The 22,313-nt window shown below is 46.6% G+C and overlaps 1 protein-coding gene across 1 annotated transcript; it reads right to left on the bottom strand.

The window, feature by feature from the left end:
• Positions 1–2,932: 2,932 nt before the first annotated feature.
• On the bottom strand, positions 2,933–7,119 carry SMKR1 (small lysine rich protein 1). The gene is made up of 3 exons (XM_079993237.1): positions 6,956–7,119; positions 5,904–5,998; positions 2,933–3,350 (listed from the first exon to the last, which is right to left on the bottom strand). The coding sequence occupies exons 2-3, from the start codon at positions 5,904–5,906 to the stop codon at positions 3,141–3,143; spliced, it is 213 nt and encodes a 70-aa protein (XP_079849363.1). The 5' UTR covers positions 5,907–5,998; positions 6,956–7,119; the 3' UTR covers positions 2,933–3,140.
• Positions 7,120–22,313: the final 15,194 nt, after the last annotated feature.

The raw sequence follows: 22,313 nt of genomic DNA, 5'->3' as shown, positions 1-22,313 counted from the left end.
CGGCAGCGGGAGGCCCCATTAGCTAAAGTGGTGCTTCAGGTTAAGAACAGTTTCAGGTTAAGAACGGACCTCCGGAACGAATTAAGTACTTAACCCAAGGTACCACTGTAGCTGTTGGTCTGACAAGCCACTGGCTGCTTCCATGAATCTGTCATATAATTGACAGTGGAAGACATTCCCCTCCAGGCCTGTGCTTGACCTTCCAGAATCAGGTTCTCTTTGGTCCTGATCCAACGGCTCTCCCCATCTTCTCAACTCATCAAGTGTCTTGGCACAGTGGTTGCTTTTCTTAACCTTCCCTTTGCTTGCCCGTGTTTCTTTCGAGAAACAGCAAAAACAAAACCCAGGCATTTCCCCATCTCAAACTTTGCATTTCCAGGAATTTCCTTTGTCCTCGCTCAAGCTGTTGACGTGTCATAGGTAGCAACCTGGGATACGCAGCAGAAAATGGAGGGGTGCAGTAAACAAGCTTAAAAGGCTAAAAGTGTAAAAGACTAAAAACTTGCTGCGTAATCCTGAATCACAAACGAAATGGAGACGTTAACAAAAATTCAAAACTTCTTGTGGATGAATTCAAAGTACACTAGGAAAAGCCGCATACAAACTTGGCTTGTGTCTTTACATGTAAACATGGGACAGAGCTGGGATGTTAAAGGGAAGAAGGCAAAACATAGTGGCCAGAAGGCAGCACAGACTCCACAGGGTTTAATGGGACGAGGGCAGTCACTGCCCACTGGATTGTGGGAAGCCCAGCCTGGGTGTGCTCACAAGGTAGTCGCAATGAACATGCTGTGCCTGGACTGGAAAACATTTGTACATTATATTTTGCTTATTCCTTGGTAACGATTTAAGAAAAGAAATGGGTTCGTCTGCAGGTTTCTGGCTGCACAGCCTTAAACTGTATGTCTCCTTCACAAAGGAAATGTTATGGACTGGAATATCAAATAGCACCATTTGAATGCGCACACCCGCACACATATTTAGCTGTCCGCAGTACGTTAGTTCAAGAGTAGCTGACCAGCATCAGCAGGCAACCAGAACTTCCCGGAAGCCACACAGCACAGCCACTATGGAGAGTCAGGTGTGGTCGAAAGGGTGGATAAAATGGTGAATACACACCTGCCACCCCACTTCCAAACCAACAGTGTACCGTATTTTTTGCTCTATAAGACTCACTTTTCCGCACCTAAAAAGTAAGGGGAAATGTGTGTGCGTCTTATGGAGCGAATGCAGGCTGCGCAGCTATCCCAGAAGCCAGAACAGCAAGAGTGAAAGCAGCGATCCCTCTTGCTGTTCTGGCTTCTGGGATTCAGAATTTTTTTTTTCTTCTTTTCCTCCTCCAAAAACTAGGTACGTCTTGTGGTCTGGTGCGTCTTACAGAGCGAAAAATACGGTACATCCTTGCAGAAAGGGAGGAGGACAGAAGGCTAGCCCACGCCTTCCCTCTCTATCAACCCCCAGCTTCCTAGTCTTCCTGAGCCAAGTTTTATCAGTACAGCACAGCTGTAAGGATAGCTCCTGCCCTGGGGCCCCATCAGCCAGGTCTACAAAGCCATACTAGTGTAAGGGAAGGCAACGCCTCTGCTTTGGCGGGATGTGTGAGCCTCTGGAAGTACTGAGACACGCCTGCAGGCATCGTTAGATTTCCAGATTGGCACCGTTCCTTCCCCCTCACCTCGTCTGCCTACATGGCACATTGCCACCAGGACGCCGAAACTCAGGCAGGTGGCAAATCCTTCTTTGCTGCAGATAAGGTTTCAGGTCTGGACCTGTTTAGGCAGCAATACCAACCCAGCTGGCAAATAATTATATATATATATATATATATATATATATATATATGAGAGGGATGCGGGCGGCACTGTGGGTTAAACCACAGAGCTTAGGACTTGCCGATCAGAAGGTCGGTGGTTCGAATCCCCGCAACATGGTGAGCTCCCGTTGCTCGGTCCCTGCTCCTTCCAACCTAGCAGTTCGAAAGCACTTCAAAGTGCAAGTAGATAAATAGGTACCACTCCGGCGGGAAGGTGAATGGCGTTTCCGTGCGCTGCTCTGGTTCGCCAGAAGCAGCTTAGTCATGCTGGCCACATGACCTGGAAGCTGTACGCCGGCGCCCTCGGCCAATAAAGCGAGATGAGTGCCGCAACCCCAGAGTCGGTCACGACTGGACCTAATGGTCAGGGGTCCCTTTACCTTTATATAAACTCAAACTGCACCTGAGCCTGTCAGGATGCCACCTCAGCCAGCATACACTCTACTTCACAGCCCACCCTACAGAAATTGTTGCCCATTTCTTCCTGCTCCTATGTATAAATTTGCTTCCCAACAGATCTAATCCTCGACTACTCCGTCACACGGGTCCCAGGCGTCTTAATGACTTCCCTTCACCAAGCAAATCACACAAAATGTTGCCCTATCTGGTGCAGCACGTAAAGTCTGGGATTCTTGGAATCATAAAAGATGCTAGATGTATACCCTCGCAGCTAAGCGGGATCCTGCATGGAAATGACACTCTGCCCCAGAATCCCCTGGGCTGTCACAAAAGGATTATGGGGCACACTCTGAAAGCTGGCCATGCTCGATGCAGAGGCGCTGGACTTCTGCACTGCTTAAAGGATGGTCCCACCCACCCCTTCCCCAGGCAAATTCTCAGCCTGCCTTTACGCTCAGGCCAGACTTGCCTAGTGTGTGGAGTATTGCGCTTGTAAAGCCCCAGGTCCTGAAAGGCCCCTGCATCACAGCTGCAGCTTGGTTTGTGCAACCAAATTTCACGCTTGTGGTGCAGCTTTCACAAGGGAAAGCAGGGGCCCTGGAGATGGGGGCGGCCCCTAGCGCAAAGCCCACCCCCATCAGACACGATCAGGAGGAGGCACGGAAGGGTTCTGCGAGTCACTTCCTGCAACAATGAAGAACAGACTGCGGTGCTGCGGTAGACATCTCAAAGCAGCGTTTACTTCCTTCTGGTCGTTGGAAGCCAGAGCTGCTTCAGTCCACCTGCAACTGTGATTATGGCAAAGAAAGAAACCTGAGTGAATTGTGCTCGGGTTCGCGTGGCCCCCGCAAAAGTCTCCTTCCCCTGTGACAGGGGGCTCCGGGTCTCACCGCGAACACTGGGGTGACCTTCTCCCACTGCTGCATCCCTATTTCCTCTTCTTCCCTTTCTTTTTCGGAGAGCCTGGCCACGGGAAGCCGCGGAACTCCAAGCAGGCAGCAGCGTTGTGGGCGATGTAGTAGAGGTTCAGCATGGCCGCCGGGCTCATGATGTCCACCTCGACGGCGCCCTTCTTCCCTTTCTTCCCTTTCCCTTTCCCCTTTCCTTTCCCCTTTCCTTTGCCTTTGCCTCCACCACCCTGCCAGGAAAAGCGGAGAAGGAGAGTCAGCTTGGAAACAAGAACCATCTCAAACAGAAGAGTCTTTAAGTTCTAGAATTAGATTGCTACAGCCAGCAAAACACATAGTAAATTGTGCATTCAGAACAAGGGGAAATACCGTATTTTTCGCTCTATAAGACGCACTTTCCCCCTCCTAAAAAGTAAGGGGAAATGAAGGCAGCCCTGTTTAGGGAAGCTTTTAGTGTTTGATGTATTACTGTATTTTAATATTTTGTTGGAAACCGCCCAGAGTGGCTGGGAAAGCCCAGCCAGATGGGCGGAGTATAAATAATAAATTATTATTATTATTAGTTAAGCAAACAAACAATGAAATCAAAGAACAATTCTAAACATTAAAGCAACAGGTTGGATAAATTTGAGTGTTAAAGCTGGGGGGGGGGGCACGATCTCTACCTGAAACCAAACAAATTGAAAAAAACAAAATGAATTCTTTGGAATTCCAAAGACGGGAAGCCCCCATCTTCAGTGCCCCATCTGACTTACCTCTGGTTCAGGGTGGGGGCAGCCTCAATATTTGGACCAGTTCAGGTGGGAAGTGATAGCCCTTTAGGAAACTCAAATCCAAAGTTATTTATGGTTCCACAGCAGTGGCCAGGAACCTGTTGCTCTCCTGTATATCTGAAGGAGCGTCTCCACCCACAACGTTCAGCCCGGACACTGAGATCCAGCGCCAAGGGCCTTCTGGCGGTTTCCTCATTGTGAGAAGTGAGGCTACAGGGAACCAGACAGAGGGACTTCTCGGTAGTGGCACCCGCCCTGTGGAACGCCCTCCCTTCAGATGTCAAGGAAATAAGCAGCTATCCTATCTTTAAAAGACATCTGAAGGCAGCCCTGTTTAGGGAAGTTTTTAATATATAATGCTGTATTCTTTTTAACATGTGACTGGGAGCCGCCCAGAGTAGCTGGGGAGACTCAGCCAGATGGGCGGGTTATAAATAATAAATTATTATTATTACTATATTATTACTCCTAACCGGAAGCTGCTGAAGTAAGTCTTCAAAGGCAGCCCATATGGATGGAATTCAGAAAATGTTTAGGAGTACAGTGGATGGGGATGGAAGGGGAACAGCAACTCATAGCATCAAGTAAGGCCTTCAGAGGTTGCTAGACTCCGGCTCCCATCACCTTTTACCATTGGCCACAATGGCTGGGGCTCATGGGAGCTGGGAGTCCCATAACATCTGAAGGGCCATAAATCCCCCGTTGAATGTATTGTTGGACCCCTGGGAAACAAGAAGTCCAGCCTGACAACAGTGGGCTAGAATGCAGCAGATAGGTTAAAGAAGGATAGGATTTTCTTTATGTATGCCACCACAGCAGCAAGAATTCTACTGGCGAAGTATTGGAAGATGCAAGAACTACCTACTCTGGAAGAATGGCAAACAAAGGTGATGGACTTTATGGGACTGGCTGAGATGACGGGCAGAATCCGTGACCAGGGGAAGGAGACAGTGGAAGAGGACTGGAAGAAATTTAAAATATACCTTAAAAACTGTTGTAAAATTGAGGAATGCTAAGATGTCAAGGGGTAAGAAACAGAGAATTACAGCTGTAACTAAAAAACTAAAGGAAATTTAATGAAAGGGAATCAAGATAAATTGACCAAAGGGTTGCTAAAGAACCATAAAACAAGGATGCAGGGATGGGGAGGTATGGGGAAGTCGAAGGAAAGAAGGTGTATGAAAATACAATTTTGAAGTTATATTGGTTTAATTGTTATGTATGTTTTTGTTTTGTGTTTTGAGTTTTTGTTTTGTGATTTGTTTTTATTATGTGTTTGAAAAATGAATAAAAATTATTTTTTTAAAAAAAAACAAAATAAAGAGCTGCTTTGGAGGAAAAAAAAGATAGAATGCAGCCAAAATGTTTCTTTCTTTCTTTGCAAAATGAAAGGTGTTATACAGTACAGTGCTTGGGGGGGGGGGATGTATACAGTCATATCTCCGGTTACAGCCGCTACAGGTTGCGGTTTTTGGGTTACGCACCCGCCAAAACCCGGAAGTACTGGAACGGGTTACTTCCGGGTTTCAGCGGTTGCGCATGCGCAGAAGCGCTAAATCGTGCTTTGCACATGCGCAGACGCGCCGAATCGCAACCCGCATGTGCGCAGATGCTCCTCTGCGGGTTGCGAACGTCCATCCCACACGGATCATGTTCGCAACCCGAGCGTCCACTGTACTCCTAAACATTTTGTGAATCTCTGTACTTTTTCCATTTACTGTATTTATTTTTCCCGATTTGAACTATAAAATGGTGATTTTTCTCGAGTCAATATGAAAGTACCCCTAAACATTTTTTTAAAGAAAAAAAGCACTGGTGTTATATACGTTATTTTAATGAAATAGAACAATTGAATGCAGGCTACTGTCGGGGTGGGGGAATAATGAAGCACCACCCAGAATGAATAAAGAGAAAGCCCAAGGGGTCTGGAAAAGAAACTGCTTTTCCTGCTGCCCCAGAAGCAACGAATGGTGCCTCGTTAGCACTGGGATTTGTGAAACTATACATTACCATAGTGATGTCCTTTCACTGGACTGAGCTGGTGACCATTGTGTCTAGTCTCAATGCAAGGCAATTAATTTTTTTTATACTTCCAAAGGCAATGCCTACAATGTAAAAAGAAAAGAAAGTACAGTAAAGGAATGATATAAGATAACACTGTTGTGATGACACAATATCTGACTTTACTGAACATTTTTGAGGATGGGAATCAGGGCATATTGTATAAAGAAAGGCCTGATTACCTGCATTATGGGCCTTTACCTTGTCATACCATAAATATGCATGTCAACCAAGCACATTGTCGAATCCCTCCAAATCTAATAGATCTGTGTCTTCTAATTGCATCCATTCTTTAATCCAGCAAAGTACAGCAGCTTCAAAATAAATTTTTAAATCTGGCAGGGAAAATCTCCCTCTTTCTTTAGAATCCTTAAGTAATTTATATTTAATTCTGGGTTTCTTCCCCTGCCAGATAAATCTGGATAATGCTTTCTGCCATTCTTTAAAACATTTCACATTATCTATAATTGGGAGGGCTTGAAACAAAAAAAAAAGCATCTTTGGCAGCACATTCATCTTAATCACAGAAATCCGGCCCATTGATGACAGTTTTAGGTTTGACCATATCTCCAAATCTCTTTTAATTTCATTCCATAATTTACCAGTTGGGTGGCTTTTAAAGGAGATTAGACAAATCCATTGAGGAGAAGCTCATAGATGGAGTAAGCAGGAAGTATCTCACTGAACTCTTAGTATAACAGAGTAGGAAAAGTTTCATTTTCTGAAAAATGAGGCTCAAGGAAGGTCAGAAAAGGATAGTTTCCTTACTGACCCGTTTCCCTTTATTCAATATGTTAATAGCACTTTCTCTGGGTATAGGGCAGGTCTGTAACTCCAGCTGCTGTTAAGAGGTTGGGGCACTTCTCTTCGCCCCCTACTCCACCCGCTTCCTTCACTAACAGGCAACGCATTTCCCTAGCCGACACGCGTCCTCATCCTTAACACGCGAGTCCGCGTTCCCACGTGCCGCCCGGGCTACACGCGTCCCCGCGCGGACTCACCAGCCAAGCCAGCTCCTCCTCTCCCGACCCGTCCAAAGCGGAGCTCGCGCGCCCCCGCGCCTGCGTGCGCGGGACCAGACGGAGCCGCCGCCGCCGCCGCCTCCTCGCGCTGCCAGTTTGCCGGGCGGAGCTTGGCCCTTCGGGGGGCGGGGCTTGCCGCCTTCTGTTTACCTCGCCGTCCAGTTCGGTTGCCATGGTTCGGAAAAGGGGGGAAAAGGAGGAGGGGAGGGTCGATGAGGTCATTCCGTCGTAACCGGGCAACGAGCGGAACCTAAGAGGGACCCGAGCCCGCGCGTGCGCACTCCGGGGGCAGTTTCGGGAGGACGTGTTACGCCGTGGTGAGGAGGGAGGAGAAAAGGCGGGAAAAAGTGGCGCCCGCGCGCGCCCCTCCCCCATCTGTTCCAACAAGCGCTTTGAAGAGGCGACTGTGAGGGAAAAGGGCGGGAAAATCTCCCCCATTCTCTCTTAAATAGAAGAATCAGATAAACATGTTGTTGTTGCTTAGTCGTTTAGTTGTGTCCGACTCATGCAGTGTGGTCAGAGTCATGTTCGTGGCTTCGAGAACACGGTCCCACCATCTCGTCCTCTGTTGTCCCCTTCTCCTTGTGTCTGATTGGTCCTAGAACAATAGGATTCAGAATACAGCAGTCTGATTGGTCCTAGAACATTAGGATCCAGAATGCAGCAGTCTGATTGGTCCTAGAACATTAGGATCCACAATGCAGCAGTCTGATTGGTCCTAGAACATTAGGATCCAGAATGCAGCAGTCTGATTGGTCCTAGAACATTAGGATCCAGAATGCAGCAGTCTGATTGGTCCTAGAACATTAGGATCCAGAATACAGCAGTCTGATTGGTCCTAGAACATTAGGATCCAGAATGCAGCAGTCTGATTGGTCCTAGAACATTAGGATCCAGAATGCAGCAGTCTGATTGGTCCTAGAACATTAGGATTCAGAATACAGCAGTCTGGTTGGTCCTAGAACATTAGGATTCAGAATACAGCAGTCTGGTTGGTCCTAGAACATTAGGATTCAGAATACAGCAGTCTGATTGGTCCTAGAACATTAGGATCCAGAATGCAGCAGTCTGATTGGTCCTAGAACAATACAATCCAGGATGCAGCAGTCTGGTTGGTCCACATGAGCCACCCAATCCAACTCCATGTGGAAGTGAATCCGCAACCTGATTGGCCTACAGGAGAATCCCGGAATTAGCCAATCATGTGGGGCCCATTGTGTAAATAATGTATATAAAGCAGACAGTTTGGGGGAACTTCCATTCCTCCTCACCACTATGAGCTGAATAAAGAGCATGAAATCCACACTCGGCTCCGATCCGAGTATATTTCAAATTGTTGTTGTTTAGTCGTTTAGTCCGACTCTTTGTGACCCCCTGGACCAGAACACACCAGGCCCTCCTGTCTTCCACCGCCTCCTGCAGTTTGGTCAAACTCATGCTGGTAGCTTCAAGAACACTGTCCCACCATCTCGTCCTCTGTCGTCCCCTTCTCCTTGTGCCCTCCATCTTTCCCAACATCAGGGTCTTCTCCAGGGAGTCTTCTCTTCTCATGAGGTGGCCAAAGTCTTGGAGCCTCAGCTTCAGGATCTGTCCTTCTGTAGCACCCTGCTTGTGGTTAACGCTTAGCTGGAATGAAATATTCAACGCAGCAATAGAGAAATTAAAATAGTAATTTATTTGTCAGACAAATAAATATGAGGCACAGTGGTATATGGTTACCAAGCTCTGGCCTGGCCTCTTGCCATTCTGGCCAGCACTTATATTTCCTTAATCCAGCCCCCTTGCTCCTCCTGTGGCTGCCTCTGTCCAATCAGCCTGGTTGAAATTCCTATTGGCTGTTTGCTAGAACCAATCACAAAAGATACACCCATTTCCTCTTGCCCTTTTATGGGAAACAAAAAGCTATATATTCTTCTATCTATAAATGACAAATAAGTAGTAATATATCTTACATGTGTCTCAACAAGGAACCTTAATTACCAGCTCACCTCTTGCCCTCCTTGCCCTATTGCCCTCCAAAACAAATGGTTAATCTTAAATTTTTATCTTAAACAGATGTCAAGGATCTTGAGTTCACATCATCATTGAAAGATCTCCTTCTCTTGGAGGTCTTTAAACAAAGGCCTGACAACCATATGTGTGCTCTAATGATGTTTCCTGCTTGGCAGGGGGGCTGGGCTGATGGCTGATGGCCCCTGTGATCTCTTCCAACTATATGAAATAAGAATCTAGCATAAGGATTTAACATTTCTTAGCTTCTAATTCCTTTGCATAATTACATTTAAGCCAATATATTTAATACATAACATAGATAGCCTTTTAGAAGAATAAACCTTTTCAAAGTATAAAAAGGAAGGAACATTTTAGAGCCTCAAAATAAAATAGAAAGAAAGAAAACCTATCTTCTCCAGCCAAGCCAGTTGCCTTTTTCACTGCTCTTGACCTTTCAACCTTAGGAAAATATGGCTCAAGTTTAATGGGAGGCACATGGTTTTATTTTACTATTTACCCACTCTTAATTATGTTTATCTCTTTTTTTATCTTCTGTAATATGTAGGGTCAGTGTAACCTTGGCTGTCAGCCTGTAATTCCCTTTTTACGACTTTGAGAATTGTTTTCTGCTATAAATCAGGGGGCCCCCTTGTCCAGGAGAATAAACATTTTGCCAAGGTTCTTAGGCAGCTGGTCTTCTGCCTGGCATAAACATTTGAAAATCTTTAAGCTCTTTTTAAGATACAGGCCTTAATCAAAAATATAAGCTTTGATAAAAATGCAGGCTTATGATTAGATGCCTCACTTCCAGTGAGCACTCAGGGCTGATTTCCTTAAGCAGATAAATATAGTATTAGATAGACAGATAGATAGATAGATAGATAGACAGACTATGCTATTGGAAATATACTCGGAGTCGAGTATGGATTTCAGCTCATAATAGTGAGGAGGAATGGAAGTTCCCCCGAGATGTCTGCTTTATATACATTATTTACACAATGGGCCCCACGTGATTGGCTAATTCCGGGATTCTCCTGTAGCCCAATCAGGTTGTGGATTCACTTCCACCTGTAGTTGGATTGGGTGGCTCCTGAGGACCAATCAGACTGCTGCATCCTGGATCCTATTGTTCTAGGACCAATCAGACTGCTGCATTCTGTATCCTATTGTTCTAGGACCAATCAGACTGCTAGATTTTGGATCCTATTCAACTCAACACATAACACTATTATATATTGTATAACATATACTGTATATTCAGTTTTTCATTGGCTTTTAGCGATACAAAAGCTGCCTATAAAATACACACACTCGCTCATGCACCCACAGTTTTTATTCATTCCCTTTTTGCACAAAACATTTCTACACCACCTCTCACCCGAGTCTCACTGATTAAGATATATCAGTATATGGCAATGTAATTGTTATGTACTGAAATTATCACCCTGAGCCAGCAGGGGGATACCGTAGATAGATTTCACTCAGGTCCGCATATGCAAATAAGGAATTGAAAGTGACGTTCAGTGATTGGATAGTTAGAGAAAGTTGTTTCTGTTGCTTTGTAGTTGAGCTCTATATAAGCAGGTTGGCTGAACCCTTCAGTTCAGTTCTGTCCTGGCCTGTGAATAAACAAGATTTGTTTGAAGAATTGCTGTGTCATCTGAAATGTTCACCCACAACTTAACTGTAATCACGCCTCTTTAGGTGTATGTTGAGGGCCTGCCTTGTGTCGCCTTTTCTCCCCTCAGAAATTACTGTTCCTATTCACTTGCGAAAGGCTGGGCTGGATGAATCCCTAGCCGGAATTAAGATTGGCGGAAGAAATATCAACAACCTCAGATATGCAGATGACACAACCTTGATGGCAGAGAGGAGGAACTAAAGAACCTTTTAATGAGGGTGAAAGAGGAGAGCGCAAAATATGGTCTGAAGCTCAACATCAAAAAAACGAAGATCATGGCCACTGGGACCATCACCTCCTGGAAAATAGAAGGGGAAGAAATGGAGGCAGTGAGAGATTTTACTTTCTTGGGCTCCATGATCACTGCAGATGGTGACAGCAGCCACGAAATTAAAAGATGCCTGCTTCTTGGGAGAAAAGCAATGACAAACCTAGACAGCATCTTACAAAGCAGAGACATCACCTTGCCAACAAAGGTCCGTATAGTTAAAGCTATGGTTTTCCTTTTTTTTTTTTTTATAAATATTTATTGAGATTTTTTTAAATACAAAATGCAAAAATAATAAACAATATAACATGTATCATAACACATTTTTCAGAACTTCTTTGGACTCCCTCACGTCTCCCACTCCCACTTACATCATTATAAATTTTTTCCAGCAATTTAGCATCTTATTTATGTTCTTAAATCTTGTTCAGTTAATTTAATCTAATCTCCAAAAATTTTGTGTTTCCCTCAATCTCACTTATCGTCAAATTCAAATCTAATTCAATGGTAGGCAATTATTTATGATCTAGCATCCTTCTTAGCATTCAACCAAATTACAATACTTTTGTAGATAAATCTTGAATTTCTTCCAGTCTTCTTCAACCCTCTCTTCTCCCAGGTCTCGGATTCTGCCAGTCATCTCGGCCAGTTGCATATAGTCCATCAGCTGCATCTGCCACTCTTCCAGTGTGGGTAGATCTTGAGTTTTCCAATTCTTAGCAATGAGTATCCTTGCTGCCGTTGTTGCATACATAAAAAATGTTCGGTCCTTCTTTAACACCTTCTGGCCGACAATGCCCAGAAGGAAGGTGTGGTGGGATAATGAGCTGCTTGTGCGTTAAAGCTTGATCCCTCAGAGCTCACTCAGTGTAGTGAAGCCCTGCCTTGAGCGGAGCCCTTTGGGGTGGCTCCGTCAGTCGCTGGTAGTATCTGACAGTGGGCGTTTGCGGAAACGTTTCCAACATAAAAGCTGTTTCACGGACATGCGCCTCCTGGATTCTCTGCGTGACAGTTTCCGGCGAGGGGTGGGGGTCCTTAAAGGGGGTCCTGATACCTCCTCACTGTTCTCACTGGAAGTATCCCAGAGCCTCCCCTCCGACTCCCTTTCCTTTGGAGCTCCCGCACTCCCCCTACTGGTTCCTTCTTCTGCTGAACTGTCTCTCCTATCCTCCTGGAGCCTTCTCACCACCTGTCCTTCCGATGGCAGTTCCCTGACATCCACCTCCCCCCCAGGGCCCCCTTCACCCCCTCCCGCCTCTTCTCTTACTGGCGGCGAGGACGGAAATCCCTGGAAGGAACTCCCCTCATCCTCCGAGGATTCAAACACTTCTAACCACGGCCTTCCGTCTCTTTCCCCATCTTCCTCTCCTTCGTCGGAATCTGTTTCCACCTCCACCCCTGACTCTGGGAACCCTTCAAACTCCCCTTCCTCATCTGTAGTCCCGAAGTGTTCCCTCCTAAATCTTGCCACTGGTTGTGGTTTTCTTGGGAAACGCCGATGAAACGTTTCTATTAAAATCTCGTCTTTGACTTCCTCTGCCGGTACCCATGTGTTTTCTGACTCTTCCTCCCCCTCCCATTCTACCAAGTATTCCACCTGATTTCCCTTCCACCTGGAATCAATGATCCCTGCCACATCCATGTTGCGTTCTCTCTCTTCTATGACGGGTGTCCGGGTGACCTCCCTCTCATGTTCCCCCCACTCACTTCCCTCTCTGTACGGCGACAGTAATGACCTGTGAAATACTGGGTGCAATTTCATGTGACTGGGCAATCGGAGTTTGAATGCTACTGGGTTGACCTGCTGTATGACCTCAAAGGGTCCCAACCGTTTGGGTCTCAATTTCTTACACCCTCCCTTGAACGGCAGTCCTTGGGTGGATAGCCACACCCGGTTACCCACCCTTATGGTTTCGCCTTCCCTCCTATTTCTGTCTGCTTGCTTCTTATATTCTTCTTTGGCTTTCTCTAAGTTGAGTTGGAGCTGACGGTGGATCGCTTCCATCTCTTCAACAAAATTTTCCGCTGCAGGTACACTCCACCTCCCCCCTCCTTCTCCTGGAAATGCCCGAGGATGACACCCATAATTGGCTAGAAAGGGACTCATCCCTGTAGACACGTTCTCCGCGTTGTTGTAGGCAAATTCTGCCAGAGGTAACCTGTCTACCCAATCAGTTTCTCTGTCCTTTACATAACACCTCAGATATTGTTGCAAAACCCCGTTTGCCCTTTCTGCTTGCCCATTTGTTTCTGGGTGCCTGGCGGTGGAAAAACTTACCTCCACATGCAACATGCTCATTAGTTTCCTCCAGAACCTGGAAGTAAATTGTTTTCCTCTGTCGCTCAAAACCCTCAAGGGGGCGCCATGCAACCTAAAAATGTGCTTCACAAACAACCTTGCGGTTTCTTCCGCTGTCACTGCATGTGAACAAGCTATAAAGTGGCACATCTTAGTTAGTAGATCTACCACCACCATGACCGCGGTTTTCCCTTTGGATCTCGGTAGATCGGTCATGAAGTCTATGGATACCATCTCCCATGGCCTTTCTGGGGTGGGTAAGGGTTCTAATAACCCTGCTGGCGCCAACCTCTCTCCCTTTGCTCTTTGGCACCTGTCGCATCCCCTGACATACTCCCGCACGTCTTCCCTCACCTTGGGCCACCAAAACTCCCTGGTAACCAACCACATGGTCTTGTGCTGCCCGAAGTGCCCCGCCGTGGGGCTGTCATGCAACTGTTTGAGCACCCGCCCTCTTAGTTCCCCATCTGGTATGTAGAGTGCCCCTTTGTAATATAGTTTTCCGTTCTTTTCCTCAAAACCCCCTGCGTTCTCACCTGTCCCCCTGAGTTCCCTAAGTTTTTCTTGGGCATATTCATCGTTCTCAATACCCTCTACCAGTTCTCTTTGCCCCACCAATGCCGCCCCACAAACCCAGTGGTCCTCCGAGATGATATGTCTTTCTTCCGCCCCTCCTTCCCCCTCCAAGTACTCAGGTTTTCTGGAGAGAGCGTCCGCCCTGACATTCTCAGCCCCTGGCACGTAGCGAATTTCAAAATTGAACTTGGAGAACTCTTGCGCCCATCTTACTTGTCTCTGGTTCAATACTCGGGCTGTCCTCCAGTATTCTAGATTTTTGTGGTCTGTCCGCACTTGAACCTTGTGTTGCGCCCCAATCAACAGGTGTCTCCATCTCTTGAACGCTTCGTGGACGGCGAGTAATTCTCTGTCGTACACTGTATAATTCCTCTCGGATTTGTTCAATTTCCTCGAGAAGAAGGCACACGGTCTCCATTCTGACGTATTCGGTCCTGGCTGCAGGAGCACGGCGCCCACCGCTCTGTCAGACGCGTCGGTTTCCACCCTCATCGGCTGCTGCAGATCCACGTGTAAGAGTTGTTCTTCCGAAGCAAACGCCCTCTTTAAACTTTCGAAAGCTCGCTGCGCTTCTTCCGTCCAGACAAATTTCTTCTTACTGCTGAGACAATCCGTGATGGGGGCTGTTAAGTGGGCGAAGTTCTTGATGAACTTCCGATAGAAGTTTCCGAACCCCAAAAACCTCTGCACATCTTTCTTAGTTTTCGGTGGCCTCCATTCCAGCACCGCTTGCACCTTGCTAGGATCCATGGCCAGCCCCTTGTCCGACAACCGGTACCCTAGGAATTCCACCTCCCTGGTGTGAAACTGACACTTCTCCAGTTTCACCCACAGCTGGTTTTCTTGCAGTTTCCTCAGTACCTCTCGCACATCTCGCACATGCTGCTCTTCATCCTCTGAGTACACCAGTACATCATCCAAGAACGCAGCGCAGTTCTTGTAAAGCAATGGTCCTAGTACGTGATTCATGAATGATTGAAATACTGCCGATCCCGCCTGGAGGCCGAAAGGCATAACGCAGTACTCAAATGCTCCCAAGGGGGTGAACATAGTGGTTTTCCACTCATCTCCCTTTCTCATACGTATCAGGTTATACGCCCCCCTCAGGTCCAGCTTGGTAAAAATCTTCCCTTTTCTCACCCGGGTCAGAATGTCATCGATTCTGGGCATAGGGAAAGTCACGGGTTCGGACACTGCGTTTAGGGCCCTGAAGTCCACAATTAATCTTGGTTTGTCTGAATTTTTTTTGTCCACAAAGAACACTGGGCTACCCCCCACCGCTCGTGACTCTCTGATGAACCCACGCTTGAGGTTATTGTCAACAAACTCCCTAAGCTCCTGCATCTCCCTGTCAGACATTGCATACACCTTGCCCACTGGCAATTGTGCTCCTGGGAGTAAGTTGATTTGGCAGTCAAAGGGTCTGTGCGGGGGTAGTTTATCTGCTTCCCTTTCGCTGAAGACGTCGGCAAAATCTGCATATTGTCGTGGTACCCCACCTTGATCCGTTGCTTCTATCTTTGCTAACGTGGCCTGAGTGCCTACTTGGCCCCCTTTTTCCGTGCAGTGTCCCATACAATGCGCTGACCCAAAGGAAACCACTCTCTGATGCCATCCCACAAGCGGATCATGCAGCGCTAGCCAGCTCATCCCCAAAATGATGGGCGCTCCTCCCAAAGTGGCTATATTAAACGCTATCAGTTCCGTGTGTCTTGCCACCCTCATTGTCATGGGGACAGTCTGCTGGTTTACTTCTCCCCCCAACAGCGCCCTCCCATCAATCGTGGTCACCTGCAGGGGATTTTTTAAAGGGATGGTCTGTATCTGATGTGCGGCTGCAAACTCCTTACTCATAAAGTTGCAGGAGCTGCCTGAGTCTAATAGCGCCTTCACCTTTAGTGGGTGTCCGTTTGCCAGCTCCAGCAATACCTCTATTACAAGAGCTGGTCTTGGGGGTTCTGGCGTGGGCACATTTACTGTTCCTTGGCCTGGCTGCTGTGCCCCGACGGTGGCAGCCAGGCGTTGGCTTTTACTTGCTCCTTAGCTCCTTCTCCCTCCTCCCCAACAGCTCCCGCCATTCCTTGCCATTCCTTTCTTTGCGGACAAACTCTGGCAAAGTGACCTGGCTGTTGGCAGAGAAAACATTTCTTGGCGCCTTTTCCCTCCTTCTTCCGCCCTTCACTGGGGTTTGAAATTGCGCGCGCGCGCGCTGTTCCGATTTCCATCGGCTCTGCTGGCAGAGAAGGCTGCTCTGGAATCTCTGGAATGCGGAAATCCCTCCAACGCTCCCCTTTCCCTTCCCTCTTCTCCAAGGCTCTGGCCTCCTGGCGTGATCCTATGGCCAGCGCTGATTTAGTCAGATGGTCCATAGACTCCGCCCTGGGCCCCCGGGCAAGTTCGTCTTTCACTGCCGAAGATAGTCCTTCTTCGAACAGCATTTGTATCGGTTCCGCTGACAAATCCCAACCTAATTTATGGATCAACATGGTGAACTCAGTCCAGTACTCACGGACAGATCGGTTCCCTTGTTTACACGCCATTAACTGCCTGCGCGCCACTCCCTGCTCAATCTCGCTGGAAAACATCAGATCCATGGCGCGAAAAAACTTCCTTGTGTCCCTTAGGGCTTCATTATTGGCTGCCATTAGTGGCCTCACCCAATCTTTTGCCCCGCCTTCGAGATGCCCAATCACATAAGCAACCCTCGAATCCTCATCAGGAAAATCATCAAACTGCAGATTGAGGGCATATTGCATCTCTGTCCTGAAGGCTTGATAATTCCTGGGATCACCCCCAAACTTCTGCACCAGTCCAGGCACTTTCCTCGAGAGCTGGGCGGCTTTCCCCTTTTCTGCATCATGAGCCCTCCTCTCCTCAAGCCTCGCCGTTTGCAGAGCTAACTGTACCTCCAACATCCTGTACCTTTCTTCCAGGCTAGGACCGGCTGCAGCTGCTCCCCCATCTCCGGCTCCGGCTGGGTTGCTCATGATGCCTCTCTTTGCACAAGCTGCTTTCAGAGACTGTCAGATTGCTGTGGTGGGATAATGAGCTGCTTGTGCGTTAAAGCTTGATCCCTCAGAGCTCACTCAGTGTAGTGAAGCCCTGCCTTGAGCGGAGCCCTTTGGGGTGGCTCCGTCAGTCGCTGGTAGTATCTGACAGTGGGCGTTTGCGGAAACGTTTCCAACATAAAAGCTGTTTCACGGACATGCGCCTCCTGGATTCTCTGCGTGACAGTTTCCGGCGAGGGGTGGGGGTCCTTAAAGGGTGTCCTGATACCTCCTCACTGTTCTCACTGGAAGTATCCCAGAGCCTCCCCTCCGACTCCCTTTCCTTTGGAGCTCCCGCACTCCCCCTACTGGTTCCTTCTTCTGCTGAACTGTCTCTCCTATCCTCCTGGAGCCTTCTCACCACCTGTCCTTCCGATGGCAGTTCCCTGACAGAAGGCCTCTGGTTTCTTAGTGAAGGTATACTTAAATACCTTTTTCAACTCATTATATATCATTTCCCAGAAGGCCTTCACTCTAGGGCAAGTCCACCAGAGGTGAAAGAATGTTCCTTCGTGTTCTTTACATTTCCAACATTTATTATCAGACAAATGGTATATTTTGGCAAGTTTAACTGGGGTCATGTACCATCTATATATCATTTTCATTACATTTTCCTTCAAAGCATTACATGCAGTGAAGTTCAGCCCAGTGGTCCACAACCTTTCCCAGTCCTCAAACATAATATTATGCCCAATATCCTGAGCCCACTTTATCATAACCGATTTAACCATTTCGTCTTGTGTATTCCATTTCAGCAGCAAGTTATACATTCTTGATAATACCTTAGTTTTTGGTTCTAACAATTCTGTTTCCAACTTCGATTTCTCCACCTGGAACCCTACCTTTTTGTCATTTTTAAAAACTTCTTTAATCTGAGCGTAATGTAACCAGTCTCGCACTTTATCCTTCATTTTCTCCAAACTCTGCAATTTCCAATTATCTCCGTCTTTTTCTAATATTTCCCAATATTTTGGCCATTTGGCTTCCATATTGGGTCTTTTTCGGGCCTTAGCTTCCAGAGGTGAAAGCCACCTCGGAGTTTTGTTTTCCAGTATGTCTTTGTATTTTGTCCAGACATTAAAGACTGCTTTCCTGACAATATGGTTCTTGAAGACCTTATTGATCTTAACCTTATCGTACCATAGATATGCATGCCAACCAAAAGCATTGTTAAACCCTTCCAAATCCAATACGTCAGTGTCTTCGAGAAGTAGCCAGTCTTTTAGCCAGCAAAAGGCTGCGGCTTCATAGTACAACTTTAAGTCCGGCAGGGCAAAGCCCCCTCTTTCTTTCGCATCAGTTAGTATCTTAAACTTAATTCTGGGCTTTTTGCCCTGCCAGACAAATTTAGATATATCTCTCTGCCACTTCCGGAAGCACTCTGTTTTATCCACAATCTGCAATGTTTGAAACAAAAACAACATCCTTGGCAATACATTCATCTTAACAGCAGCAATTCGGCCTAGCAAAGAAAGCTTCAATTTTGTCCAACTATCCAAATCTCTCTTAATTTCAAACCAACATTTTTCATAGTTATCCTTAAATAGACTCAGATTTTTTGCTGTTATGTTTACCCCTAGGTACTTTACTTTTTTAACCACAGTTAGTTCTGTTTCTCTCTGAAACTGTTCCGACTCTACATCTGTCAGATTTTTCCCCAACACCTTAGTTTTCTGTTTATTTAGTTTAAATCCCGCCACCCGACCAAAATCTTGGATCAGTTGTAATACTCTTTTTGTACTAGATTCTGGCTCCTGCAGGGTCAGAACTAGGTCATCTGCAAAAGCTTTAAGTTTATATTGTTTCGCTCCGACCTGAATCCCTTCCACCAACCGGTCCCCTCTAATCATATTCAAGAGCACCTCCAGAACTGATATAAATAACAAAGGGGAAATCGGGCAGCCTTGTCGTGTTCCTTTTTCAATTTTAAACTCTTCAGTGACCACATTGTTTACTATCAATTTAGCCTTTTGATCTGAATATATTGCATCAATCCCATTCTCAATCCCATTCAAGCTATGGTTTTCCCAGTAGTGATGTATGGAAGTGAGAGCTGGACCATAATGAAGGCTGATTGCCAAAGAATGGATGCTTTTGAATTCTGGTGCTGGAGGAGACTCTTGAGTGTCCCATGGACTGCAGGAAGATCCAACCTCTCCATTCTGAAGGAAATCAGCCCTGAGTGCTCCCTGGAAGGACAGATCCTGAAGCTGAGGCTCCAGTACTTTGGCCACCTCATGAGAAGAGAAGACTCCCTGGAATAGACCCTGATGTTGGGAAAGATGGAGGGCACAAGGAGAAGGGGACGACAGAGGACGAGATGGTGGGACAGTGTTCTCGAAGAGACCAGCATGAGTTTGACCAAACTGCGGGAGGCAGTGGAAGACAGGAGGGCCTGGCGTGCTCTGGTCCAGGGGGTCACGAAGAGTCGGACACAACTCAACGACTCAACAACAACAACAATTTGAAATATACTCAGAGTCGAGTGTGGATTTCATGCTCTTTATTCAGCTCACAGTAGAGAGGAATGGAACTTCCCCCAAACTGTCTGCTTTATATACATTATTTACACAATGATTGGCTGATTCCGGGATTCTCCTGTAGGCCAATCAGGTTGCGGATTCACTTCCACCTGGAGCTGGATTGGGTGGCTCCTGTGGACCAATCAGACTGCTGCATCCTGGATCCTATTGTTCCAGGACCAATCAGACTGCTGCATTCTGGATCCTATTCAACTCAGTACATAACACTATTATATATTGTATAACGTATACTGTATATTCAGTTTGTCATTGGATTTTAGCGGTACAAAAGCTGCCTATAAAATACACACACTCACTCATGCACCCACAGTTTTTATTCATTCCCTTTTTGCGTGAAACATTTCCACACCACCTCTCACCCAAGTTTCACTGATTAAGATATAACAGTATATGGAGATGTAATTGTTATGTACTGAAGTTCTCACCCTGGGCCAGCAGGGGGATACTGTAGATAGTTTTCACTCAGGTCCGCATATGCAAATAAGGAATTGAAAGTGACGTTCAGTGATTGGATAGTTAGAGAAGGTTGTTACTGTTGCTTTGTAGTTGAGCTCTATATAAGCAGGTTGGCTGAACCCTTCAGTTCAGCTCTGTTCTGGCCTGTGAATAAACAAGAGCTGTTTGAAGAATCGCTGTGTCGTCTGATATGTTCACCCACAACTTAACTGTAATCACGCCTCTTTAGGTGTATGTTGAGTATTAAGTTGTGGGTGAACATATCAGACGACACAGCGATTCTTCAAACAGCTCTTGTTTATTCCGAGGCCAGAACAGAACTACAGTGGTGCCTCGCAAGACGAAATTAATCCGTTCCGTGAGGCTCTTCGTATAGCGGTTTTTTCGTCTTGCGAAGCAAGCCCATTGACAGCTTAGCGGATTAGCGCTATTAGCGGTTTAGCGGCTTTTAGCGATCAGCTGATAAGCGGCTTAGGGCTTAGGAAAAGGGGGGGAAGGGAAAAAACCCCGCAGGAACTCGCAAGACATTTTCGTCTTGCGAAGCAAGCCCATAGGGAAATTTGTTTTGCGAAGCGCCTCCAAAACGGAAAACCCTTTCGTCTAGCAGGTTTTCTGTCTTGCGAGGCATTCGTCTTGCGGGGCACCACTGTAAACAGAAGGGCTCAGTCAGCCTGCTTATATAGAGCTCCAGTACAACATTACTGTAGCAACTTTCTAAAACTATCCTTCATTTGCATAACTATCTACAGTATCCCCCTGCTGGCCCAGGGTGAGAACTTCAGTACATAACATTGAGGGCCTGCCTTGTGTCGCCTTTCCTCCCCTCAGAAATTACTTTTCCTATTCACTTGTAGGAATCCTTGACATCTGTGGATATTGGCACACAGTTAAAATCGTATTCGCCACACTGTGGCGTGTGGGGATTATTGTAGGTGGGTCCAGGGCAAGTGGAGCCTGCAAGGATGGGAGAGAAAACATGCACCATCTACTACTACTACTTGGTGGTCTTAAGATCCCGCAGCTGGGATCTTGAACATACAGCTTATAATCATCAATCTCATTAGGACACCAGTTCGGTCTGCTTATATTAATATCAATTTCAAAAACGATATACTGCTTGACTGTAAAAAAAACCAACCCAACCCAAACCCTGCAAACGGTTTACAGAAAGAATAAAACAATTAAATTATCCACTTTTTTAAAAAGTTTAAGAACATTTTCAATTGTACAGGGTTTTTTTTTATTGTAAGTGTGAGCTGACTGTTTCTTTGTGAGGGTGTTATTTGCAAATCTTGTCGTTGTTTAGTCGTTTAGTCGTGTCCGACTCTTCGTGACCCCATGGACCAGAGAACGCCAGGCACTCCTGTCCTCCACTGCCCCCCGCAGCTTGGTCAGACTCATGCTGGTAACCTCGAAAACACTATCCAACCATCTCGTCCTCTGTCGTCCCCTTCTCCTTGTGCCCTCCATCTTTCCCAACATCAGGGTCTTCTCCAGGGAGTCTTCTCTTCTCATGAGGTGGCCAAAGTACTGGAGCCTCAGCTTCACAAATCTTACTTTTCTCCAATAATAATAATAATAACAATAATAATAATAATACGGCAATATACCACAATGCAACTCCACCAGCCCGGCATGACCATGACTGTAACTGAAATTATATTATCTGAAAAGGCCAACTTTGAGCTGTATGGTTTAAGGAAGCCCCAAAATGCAATCAGAGATGGTGCCAGCCTAAGGCTGAAATCCCCGTCTTAATTTACCTGTGATTAAGATCTACTGAATTCAATATGGCTTACTTCTGAGGAGGGCAAAGGGTAGGATTGCACTGTAAATTCATTATCTGTGCTCCTTTGAGAGGAAGGGTGGGGTGAAAAATCCTAATAATAATAGCATATCCATACTAGCATTTAAGGGACGCAGGTGGCGCTGTGGGTTAAAGCCTCAGCGCCTAGGGCTTGCCGATCGAAAGGTCGGCAGTTCGAATCCCTGCGGCGGGGTGCGCTCCCGCTGCTCGGTCCCAGCGCCTGCCAACCTAGCAGTTCGAAAGCACCTCCGGGTGCAAGTAGATAAATAGGGACCGCTTACCAGCGGGAAGGTAAACGGCGTTTCCGTGTGCGGCTCTGGCTCTGGCCAGAGCAGCGATGTCACGCTGGCCACGTGACCCGGAAGTGTCTCCGGACAGCGCTGGCCCCTGGCCTCTTAAGTGAGATGGGCGCACAACCCCAGAGTCTGTCAAGACTGGCCCGTACAGGCAGGGGTACCTTTACCTTTTACTAGCATTTATTGTTGGACTTGCTGCTGGAACTAACTGCACATGTCTAATATCTTGTTAGTCCCTGGAGCATTTAAAACTCGTATTGGAAATTATACAGTGGCTTAAAACTTCTCTTCTGAGTTCATGTGAATGCATCTGTGGTGATCTTTTTTACAAATTATTAAAATGAACAACGTGAAAGACCACACACACAAACA

This window comes from Podarcis cretensis, assembly GCF_951804945.1.
Source record: "Podarcis cretensis genome assembly, chromosome: 10".
Taxonomy (NCBI): Eukaryota; Metazoa; Chordata; class Lepidosauria; order Squamata; family Lacertidae; genus Podarcis; species Podarcis cretensis.
This window is presented reverse-complemented; position numbering and strand designations above follow the sequence as displayed.